Here is a 16,610-nt window from a genome sequence, read left to right as displayed (position 1 = left end):
TTCTTGGAATTTATTTAAGAGTCATTTTAAAGAAATCTCAAGGTTTTCTGATGATTCGAAAACGGCAAGAAAATTTGTAATAGCGGGTTTTATTAAAGAAGTTTATACCTTTTCTGAAATGCAAAGTAACTTAAAGCTTTTCTTATTATTAAAAAAAATAATAAAAGAATTAAAAGAACTTCACAAAGATACTTAGAATATTTATCTAAATATTATCTTTTACCTTTTAAAAATCGGTGGGAGTACGCTGTTTTATTTGTCTGCTTAAGGAAAATTTCTCATAAAATGTCCTTTCGTGGAATTTATTTAAAAGTAATTGTGGCAAAGAAATGTAAAGAATTTAATCTGAAGCTTTTCTGATGATTCGAAAATGGGAAGAAATGTGTAATAGCGGGTATTATTATTTTATAAACAAAAGATTAAAGAAGTTTATACCGTTTCTAAAATTCAAAGTAAATTACAGCTTTTTTTATTATTAAAAAATACATAGAATATGCATTAATTAGGGTACTATTATTAAATTATTAATTATTAGTACTACCTGTGCAAAAATCATTAAGAGTCCGTGCTTTTATTTGTCTGCTGAAGGATTTTCTCATAAAATGGCACTTCTTGGAATTTATTTCTAGTTCCTTCTTGCTAATTGAACAAGTTTTTCCCCCAGGACTTGCACGACTCACCGAGCTCTTCGTTTTCCTAATTGCAATTGCCATAAAGATATGGCTTTGCAGTGTGATCGGAGGACTGATTGAAAATGTTTTCATCGGAGCATTTTGTTTATAGTCCGCTTGTCATCGACTGGCGCCAGCTGTTTGTTGTTTTTTCCCCCGATTTATTGTTGTTGTTGTTGTTTTTTGTTCTTTTGCCAAGTTTTGCAATGCGATGCCAAGAGCCTCGCACCCAATATGTTTTTCGTATTTGCATTTGTTGCATATTTTGCAAGAAAATATTTGTTAATTTCTCTCTCTCTGACTCTCTACGTCTCTACGTCTCTCTCTCTCTATTTTTTTTTCCCTATAAATGTTTATATAGTAGTTTTGGTGCTGCGTCATTGTTAATAAATACATTACCGCCACAACTGCTGCCACCTTGTCCCCCAAAATCGGGTGCGCTGTGGCAAGGTAAAGGTCAATGTGACATAATCAAAATTGTTTACTTTTTCTTCTTTCTTTTATTAATTTACATATTGTGTTCCCCCCACGCACACTCGTGTGTACTCTAATTGGCATTTGGACAAAGGTCTAATCAAATTTGATTGACGAACAATTTGGCAATTAACGTAGTCGAAACTTTTCTCATCATCAGAGAAAAGAGTCCCTCGGGGAAAATCAACAGAGAGAACTCATTAAAAAGGCATCCCCATCGCCCCCCACGCACTTGGCCTTAATGAAAAGGACATTAAGAGGAGACCCTTAACAAAGTTGCAAGTTTTAAGCGTAGTTCTCGCAGGGAGTGTCCTCTGGGCGAAAAGTAGCTCGAAATCCACTTCTCTCGTGGCCGAAAGGGGATTTCAAGTCCGTTTCCAAAGGGAAGGACTCCGATTGTAAGTCTGTTAGTCGGTAAGTGGGTCAGTCAGTGGCTTTACGTGTCAGCGAGCAATCCCTTTTGGCTTTTTGGCTGCACGCGGAAATGTTCCTCGAGTCCGTCCGCCCCTCCGTCCAACCGCATGTCCATCCCTGCCTCAACTGTTAGTTTCGGTTTAAACTGGGGATTACTTTTGGGTGCGGTTTTTGGGGCGGCAAACCAACCGCCCCCAGAAGGGGCGAAAATCTACTAGAATAACATTTCCAGTGATTTGTCTGCTTCTTTTCGTACGGTATCCAGTGGCATAATCCCCCCGAGGGCATAAGTGGGTTAATGGTTTTCTGTGTGTGTTTTCTGATTGGTTCTGGCCATATTTGTGTTGGCCATTGGTGCGGCTAATGTGGGTAATGGACATAATTGGCGTGACGGGGATTTTCCTGTGTCTCTGCCTCTGTCTCTGTCTGTGTGTGCATTATGGAAAGTGTGTTTATGACAAATCACTTAGGAAATCTGGCACTAAATGAAGGAAAGCAGGGAGTGTTTGGAGAGATTATTGATACTCAAGATGGCAAGGACTAAAGCTTCTGTAAGTGGAGTGTTCTTTCATGGGAAAACCTTCCTTTAAAGGTATTTCCAGAGTCTCAGAGCCCCACCACATCACTAAATGGTTCCTCCTAAAATGGTTCATTGAATTTGTGACGCTCATGACGGTTCCCCCACTCGTATCATGGCAGCCATCAAAAGCCATAAATCACTCCTCGAACATTCAATTTTTTATCCATTTTCCTCCTGCTGTGGCAGGCGCCTAAAAATATGCCTCATGACGGCATTTGGACATTTTTCAGGCCGCTTAATCAGAATATATCAGGCCATAATATAAAGTCAATCATTTTATCGCTATACTCATGTAAATATACGGAATGCATAGTATATTTGAGCTGCGACAACACTTAAATAATTGAAAAGACCAACACACGCAATGGGAGGAAATCGCATGGAAGGACCTCCATTTCCATTCAATTTCTTTGCCCCTAGGTGCAAATATTTGCTGTATAATTTACTATACAACTCAGAATGGATTTCAAGAAGCGTTTCGCTTGATTTATACACGCAAATCGGTGACGCATTACTCAGCCATGGGCTTTTCTTTGTCTTTTTGTCTGTGCGATTATTTGTAGATACCACACCATCTTTCTGGTTTCGGCTTTTCGCTGTTTGCATTCTGTTTCATCTCAAGTTTGCGAATTTCGTTCTCTTTTAGATTGATGACTAATCTGCTGTGCTGTTTCTGTGTGATTCTGGGAACTCAGATTGTCTCTCAATATATTCACAGTTCTCAATTAAATATATGCAATCAGGTTGGGTTCATTCTTTAAACGATTTCAGTCAATTTGTTAAATGATCAAAGTGGCATTCCAGCGAGGGATGGCAAAGAGCAGCGGGATTTACATATCGTATTGACTCTTGGGAAAATATTTCAATAAAAAACTAGGCCTAACAATAGTTGGGTGTCAACAAAATAACTAATACGTAATAATGATTAGAAGAGGGAGCGATCGGGGTCACCAAATGGTACTCAATAGCGTAAAAGTGGGAGATCTTTCATTGTTAACTTTTTGTTATGGATAGCAATAATAATTTAGTCTAGTCTAGTCGCTCGGGGTCACCAAAACAAAGTTAACCTACAGGGGACTTAAAAAGTAGCCCAATTGCTTGTATCAAATAAATAAAACACGGAAAAGGAAGTAAAAGTTGGGATATTTAAGGTCTAAGCTTATAATCTTCAAAGAAATATAATTAGACTCTAGTTCGAGGTTCGGTCGGGGTCACCAACATAACTTTTGCTTAAAATTGAGCTTTTGTGGTCAACAATCCACATAAAATCTTCACCAGTGAAAACCAGCCGTAAATTACCTTTTATTATTAATAAACTTTTGAATTTAAGTAAATGATATTTTACTCTTTTTTGGGGTCACCAAAATAACTTGTACTAGAGAAATATATGTATGAAAAATGGGTTATGTTGCTGGAGTTTATAATCAAAATATACTACATACTACATACTACACACATACACACACATCTGCTCGCTTACACATCTGCTTTTCTTTCGTTTTTGGGTTATTTTTGCCTGCAGTTGGGAGCCCAGCAGTAGCGCCACCATACCACCACACCACCAACACCACCCACCGGCAACCCTAAGAATGGCAGGCATGTAAGCATCCAGAAAAAAGGGAAAAACACTGATAAGGAAATTGAAAAATAGTAAACAAAAAAGAGAGGAAACTAAAAGCAAAGCTAACTAAAAAAAACTCACCAAAGAACACAGAGAGATAAAGAAAAGTTTCTGCGGAAAACAAGAAGAACGGAGGCATCCTTAGAGCAAAAATCCGAGTACCCAGAGGTATCCAGAGGCGGTGCCTGGCAGCCGCCCGAAAGGCTTTCCATCTTCATCCATTCGGAGACGCAGCAGTGAACGGCCACGGATTATTGGAAGGGAACTGAATGACACTACTCGGGCCTAGCGCCCCTGGCATGGCCTTTATGATGAAAAAGAAGAAGTACAAGTTCAATGTGGAAGTGCAGCTGCAGGATTTAGTCGAGGTGGCCCTCGTCAATGAGGTGCTCTTCGCCAAGATACGTCTACTGGATGGCGGTTCATTTCAGGAGTACAGCAGTCGGTAAGATCTACACAGCCTCTCGATCTAGGTCGTGCTGTAGACTAATTTTCCCTCTTTGTGTAGAGAGGAGGTGATAAACCATCGCGTGGAATGGAACCGCAGCTTCGAGTTTCCCTGCAAAATGAGCGCGAATGCCTCGACGGGCGTGCTGGATCCCTGCCTGATGCGCATCTCCATTCGAAAGGAAATACGGGGCGGTCGCAGTTACTATAAGCTAGGTTTTATCGACCTCAATCTTGCCGAATTTGCCGGCGCCGGCCTCACATCGCGTCGCTTCCTCCTCGAGGGCTATGACTCGCGGCATCGTCTCGACAACTCCATGCTGAGAGTAAGCATCAAAATGCACATGCTAAGCGGTGATATACTCTTCAAGGCGTAAGTACAGCACCACTGCGATGCTCTGAAACACCCTGGACTTGGTTTTCTAATTGATTTTCCTTATGTGCAGACCCACACCGAGTCTGAAGAGCAAACAGACGAAGCCCTCCATGGACGATCTGACGAATGCCGCCACCGGAGTGGGTCTGCAAACGCCAACGGCCACGGCGTTGCCCAGCATCGGCAGTGGGAGCGGAGGCAATGCCATTCCCCTGGGCGGCAGTGGTGCCACACTGGGAGGCGTCTCCAGCAACCAGTCGCTGCCGGGAACGCGACCCGTTTCATCCACAAAGGAGGAGGGTAAGAGCTCCCTCCAACGATGCCAGATCGCGGATCAATATTGGGACTATTCTCTTGCAGATCTCGACCCACAGTCTCTGATTGCGGCCGTCGTGACGGACTCTGGCCTGTCGGAGTCCTCGGAGTCGGCGGTGACGCTTACCACGGATAATCTGCAGCAGCATGCCGCCGCCTCTGCCTCAAATGCCATCACACCGCTGCCCCACGCCCTCAGCGGCCTGGGGATCATTGGTAGCAATAATTATGGCACCACAGGAGTCTCGGGAGTGGGCGGCGTCGGCGGCAACGCGGTCAACACCGCCGCCCTCATGGAAATGGGTCATTCGAGGAATTCCAGTAATACTAGTCAAGTGAGTGTACCTGTTGCACCATTAACCAGTGGGACCATTAACTAATCCACTCTTGCCCCTCCCTCCGTCCAGATGTCAAAGGGTTCGGGTTATAGTAGTTTTTCGCACAGTCAACATTCGAGGCAAAGTTCCGAGGGCGACTCGGGGCACGCTAGGTAAGTTTATCAACTCTGAACCCATTCTCAAACATTCTGCTACAAAGTGTATAAAGGCCTACGACTTCTTTTCATTGTATTCCTTTTTTTTGCCTTCGATTCTACCAAATCTGCTCTCTAATCTGTAAACTATATAAACTATGCGCTATATAAATGCTAAAGCCTACAGCTAAATCTCTCTCTCTCTCTCTCTGTACAAACCTGTGTCTAAAAACAAAACCCCATTTAACCCAAGCGACAAGTCTGTGGACTTGACCTTTGAGTCTCTAACTCTAACCAAATTGCACGTTAAATGTGTACTAAAACCAAAAACCTATTGGAACAACAAGCTCCAACAAATTTAACACACACACACACCACACAAACACATACACACACCTATACTTGAACTAGGATATTATTTTAGTTGAATTTTTCCAAATTAAAAGTAATTTTTACTTTAGTTTCTAGTCTAGTATTTATATTTACAAGAGTTTTTCTTTATTTATTATTGATTATTGAATAGTTATTAGAATCTCTTATCGTTAAGTTAGTTTTAGGACTGCTTTGACCTGTACTTTTCGAGTTCTAAAAATTATTCTGATATTTATAGAATAGATTATGTTAAAGGTTATCCCTTGAGCCTTCAAAATTTATGCATAATCCATCATCAAGGCTCATGGGCCACGAAAACGTTTCGACTGGTTTGATTTTGTTTTAGTCCATCTATCAATCGTTCATGCTGTCAAAGATAAAGTTCTATAGAGATAAAGTAATGTGCTTTGAATACCCCTTAACTGTTGTCTGATATTGAAAATCTGATATAAAATATATAGAAATGGCGCAGAAACAACTCCTGATATCAGAATATCTTCTCGTACAAGCATGTGGTATATGGCATTTTGGCATCCTTTGGCATTTTCAAGGCATATCTCATAGATTCAAACAAAAAATCGTTCAAAAAACATACCCCTTCTGGGTAAAAGAACTTATTTTTTGCTTAATTACCTTCCAATCAAAGTATTTTCTATCTTTCTTTAGTTCATTGATTAAAACTTCTTAGAAATCATCTTAGCTCTTATTATCCAAAGAATTTCTATGCATTTCCTGCATAAGCACTCTTTATAAATAGTATTTTCCCTAAAAAGATCTACTGGAAGTAGCCAAATCCCTTCTCGGATGCCTTTATCCCCTTCGCTTAACCGCAATACTGAGTGCACACTTTCACAGAAGCGATCCTAACTGACAGTTCCATTATAGACTGGAGGCCATCTGCACTCCACTCTGCAGCTGGGGGCTCTCTCTCTCTCTCTCTCCCTCTTCCGTCTGAAGATATTTCCTTCAATTATGTTATGCAAATTTCTAGTTAGTAAATGTGCCGCCACCAGCAAATGTGCTGGGGATGCGGGATGCTGCTGCTTCTGCACAAACAAAAACAACAACATGCTACAAATTTCCCATGGCAAAAGTTTAAGGTCAAACGACGGCAAGTGCATGCAAACTCGTGTGTGGCATGGCAGAGGCGTTCTAATATCCTTTGTGCTTCCGTGACCAGACTGGTTGGCTGCTGGCTGCTGGCTACCCTGCCACTGCCACTGCCACTGTGGCTCGTGTGGCACAGTGAATGCATGTTGGCTGCATTTCAAAAATGCTGCATGTTGTCTGTGATTAGCGTTCGGCTTGGGTGGGGTTGGCCGGGGGGGAGGGAGGGCAGTGCACACAATATGAAAATTGTTGAGCCAAAGAAATGTTTTTCGCTAGAATATGAAGCTCTGATGACTTCATCAACTGTGTGGGCCTTGCCCCCGAGATTTGTGGCTTTTGGCCTTTGCAAAAAAAAGTTGTGTGCCCCACAGCCTTGAGTGAAGAAAAGTTTTTGAAAACTGTGGGAGATCCGGAGATTCTTTGCCGTGAAATGTTGTGGAAAGTTAACCCAAAACCGCATTTTATTCAGCCTACTTTTAGTGGTCGCTCATCCCATTCCATTGGCACCTTCAAGTCTCTGGTTAATTCTGTAATAATTTTAATAGGAAATCCCTAACTTAGCTTTAAGAAAATTAACTTGAATTCATTCGGTAATAATGGTTAAGGTCATACATTTAATCCCTTGGCGTTTTTTCCCCGCTCTAATCTGGTTTTATGGTAGCTTTTATAATTTATTTACTTATTTATTTAGTGGAACTAATTTAATTTAATTTTTAATTATTTGTTGGCTAAATTGTTTTAACACCAATTTTTGTTTTTCTTTCTTTTTCTTAACCAAAAAATACTATATATAATTTGTATATAATAACAAATATGGGGTAAATGGCAAACAAACAAAAAAAAAAATAAACTAACAAAACGCAATAAATACCTTAAAAAATAACATTTTTGTAAAACAAATTTAAAAAAACAAATCGAATCAACGAATCATCGTCCAAAATCAAATGAAAAAATCAACAACAAACTATAGTCGTTTTAGAAAATCCGTTTCTCTACTCAATAGACTCAATCAGAGGGCAGTAAATGCCATGAAATTGAATATACCACAATGTCGGAAAGGTCACGAAAAGGAGCGGCAGCAGAAGGACCAACAGCCACCAGTGGTTGGCCTTGTGCCCCCGGCGAGCCACCACCATCACACAACACACCTGAGCCTCACCACCACCATTGAGTATGTGAGCGAGGAGCAGCTGTACTCGACGCCGAATGCCACTATGAACACGGGGAATACCCTGCAGCTGGAGGACTTTCACACGCCGATGGCGGAGATACCTGTGGAGCCACAGTTCCACTCGGCAGCACCCACCACACATACCACACAGTATTACGACAGCGGAGAGGCCAGCGACACGGACGAGTACATGAACGAGGACTCGGGGGACAATGATTCGGGGCTGGAGGAGAACTACCACACACCGCGGGTGGCCAAAATCAAGTCCATGGAGAATCTGTCGATACTGGAAATGGAGTTCCACAAGGCCTCCATGGAGCTGGATCGGAACTCGCCGCGACGGCTCAAGCAGCTGGCCGAGCACGCCAAGATACCCAAGATGAAGTCGCTAAATAATCTCTGCTTCGACGACTACTCGGAGCAGGATGTCCGCGAGGAGTTCCAGCGCATCCACGACCAGTCGATGGAGGAGCGACTGCGCTTCCAGCAGCATCACCACTTCGGCCCGGGGCTGCGCAAGAACTCCACCACCTCGAATGGCTCCTCGGGGAAGCTGTACGTGAAGCACCAGACCCACCAGAGCCATCACATAAAGGTGGGCAACGCCAAGTTCATCGGACAAGATGGCTACGACAGTCCGCAGAGTCCGCATTATCCCATACAGAAGATGCGATCGATGGGCACCATTCCGGATGTTGTGAGCGAGCGCATCGAAGCGGATCCCTTCCTCACGCCCACCACCGAACGGAAGCCAACTTTCCCGCGCTTGATACAGTCGGCCGAGAAGCCAGCCCTGGGCTATGTGAATCGGCTGCTCAACTACGACGTGGTGGATTCCCCAGCGGAACTGTTGGCCAACTCCGTGTCCTTTATGTCGCGCACACCCTTCGAGCGAGCCTATCGGCGTAACATCCTGCAGGGCACTTCCTCGACCCCACTGGCCACGCAGGAGACCTACATCGTTCGGCCACATTCCACGAATGCTGCCTACGAGCTAATGAGGTTCGTCGCGCTTTTATTTTCATATCAACAATCAGAAAAAAAAACATCATAAAACTAGCAAGACAGATGAGTTACTCGTTACTCGTTGAAAGTTAATCGTTACTCGTTACTCGTTAGATTTCTAGAGACAAATTTAGAAAAATTCTCAGAGGAATGCTTCTCTAGCGTCATTGTCCCTCGTCCTGGTCCTTGGTATTGCCCCCCCTGCACACAGCCGTTTGTTCTCGTTTCCATTTAACATGCGATTATTCACATATTTTTACGTTACTCGTTACTCTCTTATTTCTTTACTCGTTACTCTTTTTCTTCGTTTTGTTTTTGTTCTGTTTTGTTTCGTTTCGTTCAACCGTCTATACTAATCATCAGAGAATACTTCTATGGGTCTCAAGTACTTTTTAAGGGCTTTAAGTTAGACTTAAGTTAGATGTAACGATTATAACATGTTTTGGGACACTGCAGATTCCTTAAAACTTGTAAATTATTTTGTATTTTTATGGAGAATCGGTTTCTAAGCACACTCCTCCCTTACTCCTTGGTGCCCCTTGGTGATATTAATGATCTAATCAACACAAAAACAAAAGAAAACCCCAGGACCCTAACAGCTCAGGATATAAAATACAAACGGTTCACCCTAATAACTATGATTCCATAAAGAAATTGCACTAAAAGGCACTCAAAAGACCATTCAAACAAAAAGCATTTGCTCCCTTTGCCATTAAGCAATTAAATGGTGTGTAAACTAGTTAGCCTTACCTGTGAAATGGCCTTCTTCTACCCCCCTGCCCCAGCCCCAGCCACAGCCACACCCACAAGAATATGGACAAGCCCTTGAGGTCACCAGCAGCAGAGCCAGAGTGAAATGAAATCTGGGACAAGGATGTGGCCCAAGTGCAGGGCCACCTGAACGCCCCCTCTGTGCTGTGCTCTGCTCTGGTCTGCTCTGCTGGCTATTTGTATGAAATTTGTATGAATTTTGTGCGACCCTCTGCTCTGCTCCTAGATTTTCCCAATTTAAAATTCAATTTGAGGCGAATCTCAGATAAATTTGCATAGAGAATCAGCTCCAGAGCTCAAAGCAGAGCGTGGAGCGCAGACCGTAGAGCGTAGAGCAGACAGGGATGTGGGATAGTGCTTGTAAATTGTCAGGGCGGGGCATTAAATGCTGGGTACGACATTTTGAGGGGGCACCAGCAATTAGGGGCGACAGGTCAGGGTTATATCAATGAGAGATAGACTGGTGTGTGGCACTGGCGTCTGTGTGGGGCATGCTGCTGGCGCGTGTCCGCTTGGGTTTCATGTCGTAATGGTTGATATAAATAATGTAATTGATGGGAAACCATGGATTTATATTAGTTTCTAAAGCATTAAACTTGATGTAAGAGATCTCTTGGCCTTATTTCTGTTTAAAGGAATTTATTTGAATTTTCTTTTCGATTTAATTTCCAACAAATATGAATCCAAACACAAACACAGCCACAAATACATCCGATACACATATTTACATATATCGAATATCCCGCCAAAAATACGCTCTTATCATATATAAAACGCATATATCAAATTCAAAAGCTTCTTAAATATACAGAAAATACTACAAATCGACCAATAATTTGGTTGATTTCTTAAGTTTGTTTAAGTTTTGCCCAAGAAAATACATGCTTTTGGTTTGCAAAGATGATTTTATGTTAAATGTGTGTCTAAAACGAATATTCGAACGAATGCAGAAGCTTCAGTGGAGTTCCTCGTCGCCTCTTCGACGGCAACAACAGCAACAGCAGCGGCGGCAACAATTGCCAGAACAGCAACAACATTGCCACCGGTTCGGGGAGTGGCAGCACCAGGCAGCAGCAGCAGCAGCAGGCAGGAGGAGGAGCCAATACCACCAGTTGCTATGTCCTGGGATCCAGTTGTTCTCCGTGCGGCACCCTCGCGAGCATACACTCGAATCACTCGGCCTCCTCGTCGAACGGAAGCAACAGCAACAGCAGCAGCAGCGGGGCAGTCATCACCTTCCAGTGCAACTCGAGCTGCGGCCAGGACACTGTGGACGGCCCGGCCTCCTACTCCCCCCAGCAGCAGCACCAGCAGCAACAGATGAGCGTGGGATCCCCCAATGGGCATGGCAGCAGTCCCCGTCTGGGCAACGTCATGTCGGCGGATGCCCTCAGTTCGCTGGCCGCCAGTCCCACAGACGCGTGCAGCATACGCTCCAATCCGTCAGCGGCCTCCCTGCTGCTGTCCACCTCCGCGGCGGCTGCCGAGGCGTCCGCCATGTCCTCGGCCACCACGATGTCCATGTCGGGAGCAACGCTATCGCCGCTGGCCACCACACAGATCATACGCCGCCCCAGCATCACCATGATGTGGGTTCCCATTCGATCTATAGCTTCTATTGCCTTTGCATAAAGTTAGCTTTTAAGTTGGTGTCAAATCCCTCTCCCACTCCTACTCTCCCGCCCCAAAAAACCAGTGCATTTTCCACACTAGATGCTACGATATCTTTCTACCAAGGATATGATGTGTGTGTGTGTGGAAAATGTGCTGGCATAAGATCCAATTATTCCCTTTTTATATGTCTACGCTAATTGTTTAAGTTCCGCTACGATTACTATATAGATCCCCGATATTTTTGTGCATTTTAGATGTAATTTTCATTTCAAAGGTTGTTTATAATTTAAGAATTCCTCAAAATATATTGTTAAATGTTCAACTAGATGTTTTTGCACATGTAGTATATGTTCAAATCCATTTAAACCATTAACTGCAATAATATTCATCGTTTTTATGATTTCCTACTTTTCCCAACAGTTTTGTTCCCCCGACATCCATTTTTTACCAACATTCTTAGGCCTTGCTCAACTCATTATTCGTTCTGTATGATATGCGAGTACCTTTCAGTTTTTTTGATTGAATGCTGCTTCATTTGTTGGCACTTTCGTTTTATGATATTCAGCAATAGAAAAGATATATGTATATATTTTCAAGCATATGTATGACGACCCTGTTCTGCCTGTTGTTCTGTTTACTCCCCGCAAATGCCAAATAGAGCACCGAATTTTAGTTATTTACAATTAAGCTTGCTCTCTCCATTTACTCAAATTAACCTCTACCATATTTCGCTTTGTTCCTGCAGGAATCCCAGTTCCGGCTCGTTAGTTATAAGTGAAACAGGATCTCTAGATCGCTCGAAAAGTAGCGGCGAGAAGCGCAAGAAGGGGGCTCTGGACGATGGACCCCGCGTTTCGGATCGTGTGGAGGAGACGCGCGTCAATCCCGACTCATTAATCGATGAGATATTGAAGGATACGAAACTGGATCAGCTGGAGGAGTCGGCAGAGAGTGAGTAGATAAATCGAAAGACTAGCGGCTGGTACTAATGTGTTCTTTTATTTGTTGCCTCTGCAGCCTCCGGCCTTCAGCTGTATATCGCGCGGGACGGCACCGCCTCACTGGGCGGACACGAGGTGAAGTCCAGTGTCCGGGCGGGCGCCCTCAAGCAGGTGGTCATGCAGGATAGAAGATAGTAGCGTCCCTGTTTTGTAAAATGTATTAGAAGACTAACTAAGCAAGCAGAAAGTAAAGTAAAGTAAAGCATGACTAAATGTACTAGTTTAAGGTGTGTGCAAAATACGTTTACTTGCAACCTAAAAGTGAGAATAATATATATACAATATATACGCTATACACGCTATGTATGGGCGAGTATGTGGGTATATGATGTCGAAACACTACACTACTATTGAATGTAATTATCTATAGCTACTATATCTAGTATATGTGTCTGTGTATGCCCATATATACGATTCGATATACGATACACGATACGGTACGGTACGAGTGGAGTGTCCAGCCCACACACACGTTTCGAAATGTTGTGGCAGAATTAGGAAAACCAAAAATCAAATGAAATACCACAGCTGCTTGCACCTTACATATACATATATATTACATACGAGTATATGCATGCAGAATTATTCACGTAGCGGAGAGATCCAGAATCCAACTAATTCATTTGCTAAGTTATGAATTCAACTTTTGATTTATTGCTTCCATAAGAGACATCCAGTCTCGATATAAGAGTATATTCAAATGCAAAACAACTAAAATCGTAATCCGCTAAAACATACTACATGCCATACACACGTCTACATACAATAATATTGAAATACCTTCAAAGTGTAATCCCAAATTGTAATAATCAATCATCGAATCAAACAAAATGATAGAAGTTTCCATACGTGAAATGTTTCACTAAATTAATTTGCATTTTGTTTTGACACACACACACACACACACACATGAATGTATGTATTCTTTTTTACAATAATTCACAAAGTTTTACCCTACTTTCACACCCCTCAAATATGTAATTGTTGTACATTTGCTAACTGGTATTCTTAGCGTGTAGTTAGCGTTTTAAATTAAGAAAATTGCGTCATTGAATCCGTATAAGTATCCGCGTGTTTCGATCAGAGAATTCTTTTGTTTCATATTTTGTATGATAGTGAGCAAAAAAAGGGCTCCGGTTGGAGAGAAAACAAAAATGCAATTAGTTGTTAGCCTGTAGTTTATGTTGATACAAAAAAATGTCTGTGTAAAATTGCTTTAGTTATTTTTGATAATTTGTAAAAAGTGAAGCGAGATATCGAAACCCTCGAGAGTTAGTTTTTTAAATTGTACAAACAACAGAGAAATAAATACAAAATCCATGGTTGATGATTGTCGAATATTTTGAGTTGGCCAATTGTTGTTGTTGAACCTCCCAAAATATCTCTTTAAAGTTGCCCCCGGAAATGTAAAACACTCAAATTTACTGTCGCCCCAACTGATAATCTGAATATTCATTATTTCAAGAGGTATCGTCATCTCTTATACTAATTAAAGATCAAAGATTAGCTCGTGGAAAGTACCTTTTACTCAACAACCATTGGCCAACCCAACCGACAAATTTTTGTGAACATTTTTGAGCTAAACTTGCGGAAAGTTTGAACAGAAAAACATGTGAAAAAATTCAATTACCAATAATAAAAATGAATATAGTGAAAAAATTTACTAAAACGATATATATTCACTTCAATTCAAAGAGTATCCTTCACAAAGCGCAGGTAGGTTCCCCCCTTTGCGGTTAGGACGAAAGCCTTTGGATCGAACACCATCTCCGGCAGTGTCCTCTCGCACAGCTCCACCCGAAAGTTCTTGAGGATGTGCAGCAGTCCCACTTTGATCTCCAGCTGCCCCAGGAGGGTGCCAATGCAGCCCCTGGGACCGGCACCAAAGGGCAAATACGTCATTGGATGGTGCTGCTCGCGTTGCTCCGGCGAGAAGTGTTCCGGATCGAATTGGTTCGGATTTGGCCAGTGCTGGAAATGCATTATGTTAGGCATATAGAAAAAAAATCCTTTGATCGCTTAATAGTTAGCGTACCACTGGATCCCGATGGAGTCCCAGCACTGAGATGTACACAGGTGCGCCTGCAGGTAACTTCAAAGCTCTACCACAGTTCCAAGCAGACAGATCATAACCATTTTCGTCATTGCAGCAACGATCCAAGAATGCAGTGGGAGGATAAAGCCTCAGTACCTCATCTACCACCTGTCGAAGGTAGGACAAACCATTCACCGAATCGAAGTTCAGCGGCTGATGCCGGTTTGTCCTAAGCGCATCACTGAGCTCGTCCCTCAGTCGTTTCTGAATCGCTGGCGCCTTGGCTAGCTCGTACAGGGCAAAGGTGATCGTCGATGAGGAGGTATCGAAGCCAGCCAGTAGCAGAAACGAAGCCTGTGCGACAAAGAAGTCGGGGCGATGAATTATGCTCGTCGGCGGCTCGGTGCGCTTCAACTGCAGAAATATGTCAATCAAATCGTGACGTTTTTCCCCACTCTTCTCGCGTTGGGCCAGTACAAAGTCCATTGACTGGCGCATGAAGCGCTCGTACTCATCGGAGTATAGATGTGTACGAACCATTCGCGATAAACGCGGGAAGAAGAACATTGTAAACAGATGTAGCAGGCGCTTGGGGCGCGGGTCGTTGACCTCGACGCACATTCGGCGAAACTCTGCGTCGGGCTTTTGCAGGCTGTGCGCCTCCAGACCAAAGGCCAGCGAGGCTATGATGTCCGTGGTGAAGAGAGCACACAGCTGCTTTACTTCCAGTTCTATTTCAGATTTCCCATTCAGCTGATCCTCCATGTGTTCCTCCAGTTGTTGGCCTATGTGCTCCAGCAAACCGTACATCTGACGCACCTTGCTCACCGCAAAAAAGGGCGCAAAGATCTTGTGCGTCTCCCGCCAAGTCTCGTGCTTGGAGAAGAACAGATTTTGGGCCCCCATCGTGTCCCCTATAGGGTCTGTGGTCTCGAAACGGCTCGAGAACTGGGAAAAGTCCTCAACCAGAATTCGCTTTATCAGAGCCGGGTCGCGCAGCAGCAAGGCATGGTTGTGCAGCACGTGTATGCCCACATAGGCGTTGCCAGCAGCTTCTTTGCTCTCATACAGTTGTCGAAACTGATCACCGAAGCAGCAGCTACCGCGCAGTAATTTCCAGACATTCCCCACAAAGGGTGTGGCCCGAATGTATGGAACTCCAAGACGCAGCCAGTGGCAGAAGTGATGCCGCTGCCACAGCCAAATGATCCCGAAGATGATCAGACCAGCAGCACACACCAATGGAAAAACCACAAAAAATAGTAATCCAATAGCAGCAACAGCCGCTGCAATGAACAATACACCAATCACGAGTATCATGATGACGTGAGGAACGGCTGAACAGAACTGCGGTCGTGTTCGTCCGCTAAAGTGAACGGAGCTTTATTGCAGCTGATTTGATAGCAGCAACAGCCGCGGCAATCAACAACAGGCCGATTACGATAACGAGTGTTACATGATCAGAAATGCGACTGTGTTCGTCTGCTAAAGTGCACTAAGATTAATTCCAGTTGCATTGATAGTCCACCACTATCGGACAAGCTAAAGACAATGTCAACTACATATACTATGTACTATGTATAAATAAATTCATACAAAAAACCGAAATGCGTTTTACAGTTTATTGACTATAGATGATCAAGGAAATTCTCCCAAATGTATAGCGGAAATAACGTTGAAAGAGCAATATCCTTATTTTACTTTCTACCAAACGATGGCGGACACTCTCCCTGTTACAAGGAGGCGTGGCACATCCAGATCGGACAAGAAATAGTGGAGCTATATCGATTTAACTATAAATGTATTACAAAACAACGTTAAAAAGGCAATATCGGACTTTAACGAGGAAATTTCGAAACTCGTTACCTGGCCGACAGAAATCAGTAGAAAGCAACTCAGCTTTTTGTATACCTCAAAATTATGCAACACATTTTACATTCGCTAAAGTTTCTTTCTGCTGTTTTCAGTTCGCCTGGTATCCCAGATCTGAAATTTGTCATTTTCTGCCATTTGAGCATTCGCAAATTCAGGGTTGTTGTAGTACAACAATGGACAACAACAACAACAACAGTAAATTACAACAAAAATCCAGTTTTGTATTGTCGTTTTACCCTTTATTTGTCGTCCGATCCTGGCTTCCTGTGATCGGAAGAAAATCCTC

General features: G+C 43.0%; 2 protein-coding genes across 10 annotated transcripts in view; one reads left to right on the top strand and one right to left on the bottom strand.

The window, feature by feature from the left end:
- LOC4816424 (protein FAM102A) overlaps positions 1–13,300 on the top strand; it is a 57,597-nt gene extending 44,297 nt beyond the window's left edge. For 3 of the 8 annotated variants that reach the window (XM_033381040.1, XM_015181216.2, XM_015181214.2), the window contains 8 exons: positions 3,662–4,205; positions 4,269–4,580; positions 4,654–4,883; positions 4,944–5,233; positions 5,306–5,388; positions 7,823–9,025; positions 12,159–12,364; positions 12,431–13,300. In XM_033381040.1, the coding sequence (XP_033236931.1) occupies positions 4,030–4,205; positions 4,269–4,580; positions 4,654–4,883; positions 4,944–5,233; positions 5,306–5,388; positions 7,823–9,025; positions 12,159–12,364; positions 12,431–12,549 (2,619 nt within the window). In that variant the 5' untranslated portion in view covers positions 3,662–4,029 and the 3' untranslated portion in view covers positions 12,550–13,300. Of the gene's footprint in view, positions 1–3,661; positions 4,206–4,268; positions 4,581–4,653; positions 4,884–4,943; positions 5,234–5,305; positions 5,389–7,822; positions 9,026–10,749; positions 11,389–12,158; positions 12,365–12,430 lie in introns of all 8 variants that reach the window. The other 5 variants (XM_001356055.4, XM_015181215.2, XM_015181217.2 and 2 more) reach the window with 5 other exon arrangements.
- Cyp6t1 (Cytochrome P450 6t1) lies at positions 12,394–15,876 on the bottom strand. Of its 2 annotated transcripts, XM_002133091.3 has the most exons (3): positions 14,450–15,876; positions 14,098–14,385; positions 12,394–12,557 (listed from the first exon to the last, which is right to left on the bottom strand). In XM_002133091.3, exons 1-2 carry the CDS (start codon positions 15,767–15,769, stop codon positions 14,104–14,106), a joined length of 1,602 nt encoding a protein of 533 aa, XP_002133127.2. In that variant the 5' UTR covers positions 15,770–15,876; the 3' UTR covers positions 12,394–12,557; positions 14,098–14,103. The 2 variants fall into 2 exon arrangements, with proteins under 2 accessions (XP_002133127.2, XP_033236932.1); XM_033381041.1 differs by lacking the exon at positions 12,394–12,557 and having other exon boundaries at positions 14,061–14,385.
- Positions 15,877–16,610: the final 734 nt, after the last annotated feature.

The sequence above is a fragment of the Drosophila pseudoobscura genome, chromosome 4 (genome assembly GCF_009870125.1).
Source record: "Drosophila pseudoobscura strain MV-25-SWS-2005 chromosome 4, UCI_Dpse_MV25, whole genome shotgun sequence".
Taxonomy (NCBI): Eukaryota; Metazoa; Arthropoda; class Insecta; order Diptera; family Drosophilidae; genus Drosophila; species Drosophila pseudoobscura.
This window is presented reverse-complemented; position numbering and strand designations above follow the sequence as displayed.

Bases quoted from the DNA above. Each gene is read 5' to 3' on its own strand.
- Cyp6t1 (XM_002133091.3), bottom strand. From the start codon at position 15,769: ATGATACTCGTGATTGGTGTATTGTTCATTGCAGCGGCTGTTGCTGCT. The intron at 14,386-14,449 runs GTACGCTAACTA...ATGCATTTCCAG, and splicing joins GACTCCATCGGGATCCAGTG to CACTGGCCAAATCCGAACCA.